Source organism: Solanum stenotomum, chromosome 2 (assembly GCF_019186545.1).
Source record: "Solanum stenotomum isolate F172 chromosome 2, ASM1918654v1, whole genome shotgun sequence".
Classification (NCBI taxonomy): domain Eukaryota; kingdom Viridiplantae; phylum Streptophyta; class Magnoliopsida; order Solanales; family Solanaceae; genus Solanum; species Solanum stenotomum.
Window position 1 is genome coordinate 68,920,592 of NC_064283.1, and position 8,489 is coordinate 68,929,080.

General features: G+C 35.7%; 1 protein-coding gene across 1 annotated transcript; it reads left to right on the forward strand.

The window, feature by feature from the left end:
- Positions 1 to 1,292: 1,292 nt before the first annotated feature.
- On the forward strand, positions 1,293 to 3,852 carry LOC125855169 (tobamovirus multiplication protein 3-like). Its single transcript, XM_049534853.1, has 5 exons — positions 1,293 to 1,615; positions 3,132 to 3,222; positions 3,405 to 3,457; positions 3,546 to 3,638; positions 3,718 to 3,852. The coding sequence occupies exons 1-5, from the start codon at positions 1,445 to 1,447 to the stop codon at positions 3,799 to 3,801; spliced, it is 492 nt and encodes a 163-aa protein (XP_049390810.1). The 5' UTR covers positions 1,293 to 1,444; the 3' UTR covers positions 3,802 to 3,852.
- Positions 3,853 to 8,489: the final 4,637 nt, after the last annotated feature.

Sequence of the window (8,489 nt, forward strand, 5' to 3'; positions counted from 1 at the left end):
ATTTTCACAGGAGTTTTTTCCTTTTCATGCATGGTGAGAGTGCTTTTAGGTTAAAGACTCATCTTATGTGATCTAGGTTTCGGTTTGTTTCAGATCCCTTGATGCTGGATTGGAGTTTGATGAAGCAATTGGTCATTGATCGGGATTTGAGAATGTGTGACGTTGGATTGTAGTTTGATGAAGCAATTGATCGGTCTATGAGAATGTGTGACACTGAGTTGGAGTTTGATGAAGCAATTAGTCCCTCTTGAATAATGACATAATTTGCATTATATACTATCCTCTCTAAATTTCATTTGTAGTATAACATCGCCTAAATTGTTTATTGTTGCTATATAATAATTGGGATATAACTTGCGTTTATTTGCTTTGATCATGTCACTAGACAATTTTGATGTAGACATTGCAAATGAATAAGTATTTTTGACGTAACTAAAGTATATCTCAATATAAAAACATAAATTAGTATTAATTGTTATAATCATAAATTGAAGGACAAAAACATATCAGCTCTAATTAACCATTGATTAAACAATGAAACTTTAAGTAAAAGACAAGTGTCAACTTGATTTTGATACAAACACCAATAATACATGACCTTAACTTTCTAGATTCATGAATATTGAATCAATCGAATTATGTTAAATTAATGTATTTCCTTCGTAAAGGGATATTTTTATTTGAAAAGGAGGTTTCATCGTTATATCGTGTAAAATTATTTTAACCTATTATAATGAATTATGAATTATTAATCTAATTTTAATATTATTCATTTTAATTATTATGAACAATTATCCGTGTAGAAAAACACACATAATTATTTGCAATTATATACTTGCAATTTAATCCCAAGAAATGCTTTTCCGAATATGTCTTACGTCACATAAATTTAAATTAGTGAGCTTTGAATGCACGTATCAAATATCGAACGAATTTTTATTTTTATTTTTAAAACAAACAAACTAAAAGCACATCCCTCAATAAGAGGTCTTATGTTCACGCTTTGGATATGAATTTTTTTTTAATAGAAAGCGATTATTTTATCCGATACAAACCCTGAATAATTAAGCTTCAATATAAATAGTAAACATCGAGCGAGAAATCAAATAAAAAGCACATCTCCTATCCATTATTCACCCCACGTGTAATCTGTCGGATAACAACTGTGCATATTCATTACTTTTAGCAAATTTGCTGTCCAAATTGATTTAAAAAAACTTGTACATTTCGGACGAAAACACCCTCATCAATCTATTTTAAGCATTGTACAACATTTTTCTTCATAATAATAATAAAAAATCCTAGAACGTTCGGGGAACGCCGCCGTGCTTCTCTCCTTTATCGCCGGCCGTTTTAGACTCAATAATTTTCCGATCAAAGAAAAAATTCTCTAAAATTTCATTTTTTTCTTTTTTTTGTGGTGTCTAATTTCGGATATCCGGTGATGGGTCGGGTTGAAACGGCGGTGGACACGTCGTCGACGGCGGTGGTGGTGGCGTACCGTTTACATGGGGCAATAAGCTGGTGGAATGAAGTGAATGAATCTTCTATTTGGCAAGACCGTATTTTCTATGTCCTTGCGATCTTATACGGCGTCGTTTCTGCTGTTGCTCTTGTAAATTATCCCTATTTTGATTTAACTGTGATGAATTTTGAATGAATAGTAGATAATTTATGTAGCTGAGCTGTATTGATTGATTATTTACTGGAATTGGATGTTGATATTTGGTAATTTTTTGCTTATGCTATGTGTTTAGAGATATATGAAAATTTTGGGTATTTGTTGATTGCTAGTATTTTCTATTTGGGTGTAATACAATTTGGGTTTTTTCCTAATTTGTGTTACCTGAGGTGGGGTCTTTTGGAAACAACCCCTCTAAAATCCGTCTTATGGGACTAAACTGAGTATATTGTTGTTGTTGTTGAAATTTGGGATTTTTAATCTGTTGAAGGAATAGTTTAACTGAGGGTTCTGTGAGTTTTATTGAAAGTGAGCAATGTTAGAGTTATGTTATGTCGGATGTATTTAGCAAGAAAGAATGAAACTTGAGATGGATATGCTTTTGCTTTTGGTCTGGAAATCTTCTTGTTGCACCTTCTTGGTGGTTTTATCAATACAATTGCCATTTCTCAAAAAAGACTGAAACTTGAGAGTTGTTTGCAAGGTTTGTGCGCATCGTGTGTGGGTGGTGGGGGGTTACAGTTGTTGGTAGAACCTTAAATAGAGAATTACATGCTTTATTTACATGGCAATTGAATCATTTGGCAAGATCATGAAGAGCATGCTGCGAGTAGGAAGGAATTGACAATTGGTAACCTAAATAAATATAGAATACATGTAATCCCATAGAAAGATTCTTTTTATGAATTGTTGATTTAAATATTCATGTTAAATGAGTCGTATTTTGCTTAGACCAATAAATGGACTGAGGTTATAGTGGAAAGTCATCCAAAGGATTTAAAAAACCCGTGTTTTCTGAAAAGAATCTAAACACATCAAATAGCAGTGTTTGTACTTTCGTGTTTTGGATTTTGGGGGAGGGGGTCATGTTTGAGTAGGATCATATTAATCATTTAATTACACTTCAAATTGGTTAGCAACATGAATATTCTGTATCCTTTGGAGGATTTATCAATCTAATGCTATCCTCATCCTTTATTTGGACTTGGAACTGACTATGCTTTGCAAAGTTCTCATGGGGGGAGGTAGGAAGGTAACTTAAGGTGAACTGGGTAATTCGTAAATTGATATTGATGTCCATTGATGTTTTTAGTTTACCATGACAGATATCTGCATATATTATACATCTTTTGTAATAGAAATCGGTGTAGAGTTGCTCTTCCTAGTTGCCTGTAAATTGGCCTTATGTATGCTAAATAAAAAGGGCCTACACTATGCATTCATTCATTCACTTCCAGTTTGAAACTGGAAACAGCTATAGGTTGGTTTTATCATTTATCTGTGTCCTTAGTTGATTTTGGATAATGATCTGAATTTCCTTGTCTATAATTTTTCTTCCTTATCCAATAGCCATTTTAATATGTGTTCTAAAGCAGATATAGTCTGTGAATTCAATGCTTTAGTGTATTTATGATTCTGCAGAGTTGTTTCTAACTTCGTCAATTTGCAGGTGCAATTAATCCGGATTCAAATGAGAGTTCCCGAGTATGGATGGACCACTCAGAAAGTCTTCCATTTCCTCAATTTCTTGGTGAATGGGGGTTGGTATCTTCTTTTGTGATTATTTATGTTGGAAACATCCTCATGGAAATATTATGAGGTGTTTTTCAAATTAGAGTCTGGTTATACTAGGGGGAAAATGAACATTTTTCCTTTACATTTCACTTTGCTTTGATCTGTTAGGTTTATATTGTATTGAAGTTGTGTTTTTGTCCTTTGGTAGTTCGCTCTCTGGTTTTTGTATTTCGTCGGGATGTTCAGAAGTTGAACCCTGAGGTTAGCCACTGACATTGGTTACATGTCTTGTTACCATTTTTATCTTGGTCTCGTTCATCTTGTAACCGTACATGTAATGTTTTGGTAGATTATCCAACACATCTTGCTTGATATGCCAAGTCTTGCATTCTTCACAACTTTTGCGCTTCTAGTATTATTCTGGGCTGAGATATACTATCAGGTTTGCGTGTGCTCTCAACTGAATGTTTTGCAGTTTGTGTCAATTCTCAAGCTTAATATATCTGCTTTTCCTGTTGCAGGCACGTGCTGTATCTACTGATGCTCTTAGGCCTAGTTTCTTCACAATTAATGGAGTGGTTTATGCTATTCAGGTAAATATTTAGTCCTTGTGCTACACTTTCTTCTGAAAAACTTTGGTGCTTTCTAGTTAAATTAACTCTTTAAACATTGAAATGGTTTAAACCAAAAATTATTTTGCCAGATTGAATTTGACAAGACTAGTCTTACAAACAATAATTGTCGTTTCATGTTCTCAATATTTCTCAAGTTCAACAGAGGTCTTTTTTTTTTTTTTTGGTTGCGTTTATTTGTTTTATGTTAAAATGTTACTTTAGTTGGCGTTATTTATTCTTAACTAAAGATCGGCTTAATTTAAAATTCCAAAGGGGAAAAGGGAGGAGTGAATGACTACTGAAAACTACTAGTTCCTTTTTTCCTTTTTTTTGAGGGGGGGGGGGAGTATCCCAGTTGTTGCAGCCATGCAAGTAGTTTACGACATTAGAACTTATATTGTTTTATATATTTGCCGTCTGAATCTCTTGAAGCCTATTGAAAGGGAGACAGCGTTGTATTTCAGCAAGCATAGTCGAGACGAAGACAGTTGAAGTGAAATCACACTCCAAATTAAATACCCCTGTTGTTAAACTTCAAATTCAAGAATCTTATTGAGGATTAATCTTAAGGCAAATATAAAGAATGAAAGATGATTCTATCTAAAAGGATCATATGCTGTCTGTGTTTGATAGATTCTCTCCATCTAGAACATGTGTGATTCACCATCTTCTTCTTTTTTTTGGGATGAAGCATCACATTTTATTTATAAAAAGCAATAAATGTCCCTACAGAGAAGTATACCAAAAAGTAGGAAAACCATACCAAAAAAAGTTGATTTTCTACTAACAACACACACTCTTCGATGCTTGTAGGATCTCATTAAAAAAACTAAGGGATAAGAGACTATTCTCTATACCATCAAAACTCTCCTATTTCTTCCTTTCCATATGGTCCACATAAGTGCAATTCGTTGAATTATTTTATTAGCTGCTCACAGGTGGTCAAATTAGTGTGGACCGGGGTGAATAGTTCTGGTCTTGAATCAAGCAATAAATGGGCTGTAAAAGATGATGAGTTGGTGGAATTTGAAGAATGCCTTTGGCAAAGATCATTTTGTAGCTATTATCAATCATAAAGCATTAAATAGGTTCTGAATCTTGTTAGTTATGTAACCAGCATTCAGCTTGGCTTGAACTACTATCCACCCAGTACAAGCTCAACAAGTCTATTCATGTTGCTCTTGGATAGGTCTCACATGTCCGACCCTTAACCCACCCATCAACCCCCAAATGTACACATCCAAAGTAAAAAGAATGAAGCACTAGTACTAGTAACTATACTTCAATTTCACCAGTATGATACGGGAACTTCGCATTTAAATTACATGAATAGGACTGGATTTCTAAGTTTGAAGATGTCTTATCAAGAAGGGATACTGTGTCTGGTGAATGCTCATTGCCAGAGTCAGACATTACACAAGCTTATGTCCTGTTATAGTACTTTCACATGAAACAACAACTATGCCCCGATTCCGAACAAGTTGAAGTCGGCTTTATGAATCCTCACTAATCAATGTTTATCCACTTACGCTCAATACTATATACATTAATCTTCTAACACTCTCCTTAAGCTTATGCATGTAAGTCATATGTACCAATCCGAGCTTATTACTCCAGTAACTAAGTATGAGGACTAGTGAGGGACTTGATGAAAATATCCGCAAGCAAATCATTTGACTTCACAAATTTTTGTAATAATAACATTGTCAAAAATATTTGTAATAATATCTCTTGAGAGTATTTTTTTTCTTTTGATGAAGTAAGTGATGTACTAATAGCAAAAGCATCCAGTAGATGAAGGAATTACAAAATAAAAGAACATATCAACTCCTTAGAAGAAACCAAAAAATCTATTATTAAGACAATAGAGCTGAAAAATTTGAAAGGTTCAGCCAACAAAAAAGGAAGGCCAAATATCTAACCTTGAGTAGAGATGTGAAAGTTGAGATGCCATCAGAACATCTTTGATTCCTTTTTGACCAGAAGCACCACAAATAGCAGCAGGAAACATAGACCGGATTTTCTTGATGGACTTCTCAACTTTCCAGGAGCTCCAACTCACAAAAGCTTACCGGCACTGCATGGCATTGTTCACTGCAGTCCAAAAAGTGATAGAAACGTAGACCATGTATCTGTTGCAGCAGGACTATGAAAAAAAAAGATGATTGATACATTCTGTGTTACTTTTGCACATATGGCATGTGTAGCAATCTGAAAACCCCTTTTGCTGAGATTGTCCTGGGTCAAACATGCTCCATTTGGTGTTATCCAGGAAAAAACACTATTCTTTGGAGGTATTCTAGTCTTCCTCATAAGTTTGTAGGGCCACTAGCCGATCATTTCCTTGTTGGAGCTCAAAGGTTGCATAACTAGCTCTAATTGAGTATTAGCCACTCTTATTGCTGCCCAATAAATCTGTCCCTATTTTGAGTAATGGTTGAGTTATTTCGAAGGCTGCCAAGAAGTGCTACCAGCTTATCAAACTCCTAATCATTTAAATTCCTTCTTGAACTTGGACTTCATGAGTTAGAGCCCGCTTGGATTGGCTTAAAAAAAAGTAGCTTTTAAATTAAAAAAAATAAAAAGTCAAACTTAAATGACTTTTAAGTCAAAAAATAAAAAGTAGGGGGAGACCTACTTTTGGTTTTTAACTCTTTTAAAGTCATTTTAAAGTTATTTTTAATCTTGCCAAACACTTTTTAAAGTTAAAAATGACTTACAGGTAGGGTTGACCAACTTTTAAGTCAATCCAAACATGCTCTTAGTTGATCCAAATTAGCTCACAAGTTGCTACAGCCATGGCTTGATATTCTACTTCTGCATTTGATCGAGTAACCACGTTATGTTTCTTAGTGGGAAGGACAAATTACCTCCTACTAAAATACGATATCCAGATGTAGAAAGCTATCAGAAAGTAACCCTGCCTAATCAACGTCTATATATCCAATGATCTACTCATTGCCTCGATCCTCTAAGATTAATAAGGGAGAATTCTTAAAATGACTTACAACACTCACAAGAAAAGAAATGTTAAGTATAGTCACTGAGAGATAATTCAACTTACCAACTAATCATCTATATCTTCCGGATCACTGTGTAGTTATCCCATCCTGTGTCCGAGCGACCTCAATACCTAGAAAATACTTCAGTGAGATGGTGCATGAATTTAGGGATACCATCCTGATTATTGCGGTGATAACAATATCTTCTTTTTGGATGACCGTGGTGTCCGGGCAAGCTTTCGCGCACCTCGCCTAATTCCACGAGGAGGTATCTACCTTACACCAGCAATAGGTATTAGGTAACTTGTCTACCAAGGCTAGGACAAATGATATCTATTGTTTTTTTGGCTCCACTGTATTTTGAATGTAAGACCTCAGGGTTCTCAGCCACTCCATTGACCACTAGGCCACACCGATGAAGCATAAATACATAGATTTGAAGCAGAATGATGGTAAAACACAAAATAATCAGCTTCGTTAGGAGCCGTGCTGAACTCCTGAATTACTGTGTTGAACTTTCAAACTAGGCTCGAGGAGATACTTCAAATCATAGAGGGACTGGTTCAATCCGCATACAAGGTTACTAGGCTCCCCCTAAGCAACAAAAATATCAAACCCAAATCACAAATTGGATTGAAGAAAGGTCTACACCAGTTTTTAACAGTGAAAATTCAGCCAAACAATGACTGAAAATTGCAAAGTGGATCTGGAAGGGTTGCACACTCTTCAAATGCTTGAGAGTTTGAAAGAGTCAAAACTCTGCTGAAACAGTGGAGAAGGCTGAGAAAAAAATCAACTGTAATGCCAAAAAACATTGTTTCAGTGATGGAAGATAACCAAATATCTATCTGTCTAGCCGGAATCAGAAGGGGAGCTCCATGAACTAAGAATCAGCTTTGGAAGCCGTCCGAACACGCACTCGACGTGTGGCCTGACGCTGGAGCATCCACTCTTACGTGCACATGAGAGCACGTGGAGGGGAGACTGTCGGAGGGTGGGGAACTCCGTGGTGATGTTGGTTTTCACACAACACTGTCGGACACACATTTTTTTTTGACAAAGGTAACAATTTTGTGTATTAATCTTCAACACTAAAGGCTGGGATCCCAAATTTACATCATGGAGCTACATACAATTGCGAGTACTCAAAACAAAACAAAACTAGAACCTACTACAACTTACAAAGAACCTAGGATATCTATAACAACTATAGGATCATCTACATACTCCAAACTGCACCAATAGCAAAAAGTGATTATGCAATTCGTTTTGATCCTGTGTAAGGGACTACTAATACTCTCAAAGCATCTCATATTTCTTTCCTTCCATATGGTCCACCAAATCACTGCTGGGACAATTCTCCATCTGCTTTGGTCTGTACTGCCACTGCCTTCAGTGTTCCAGCTTTCTATAGCCTGATTTGCCCTTTGTGGCATGGTCCAGCTTGTGCCCCTGAAGCTGGTAAATAAGTGCCACAATTGTCTGACCACCTTGCAATGAAGAAACAGATGGTTGATTGTCTCTGCCTGTAGCTCACAAAAAAAACATCTAGGACACATATGTATTCCCCTCTTCATTAGATTCTCCTGTGTTAGTACCGCCTCTTTAACTACCAACCAAGTAAAGACTGCCACCTTATATGGAATTTTGACTTTCCAGATAAGCTTCCAAGGCAAA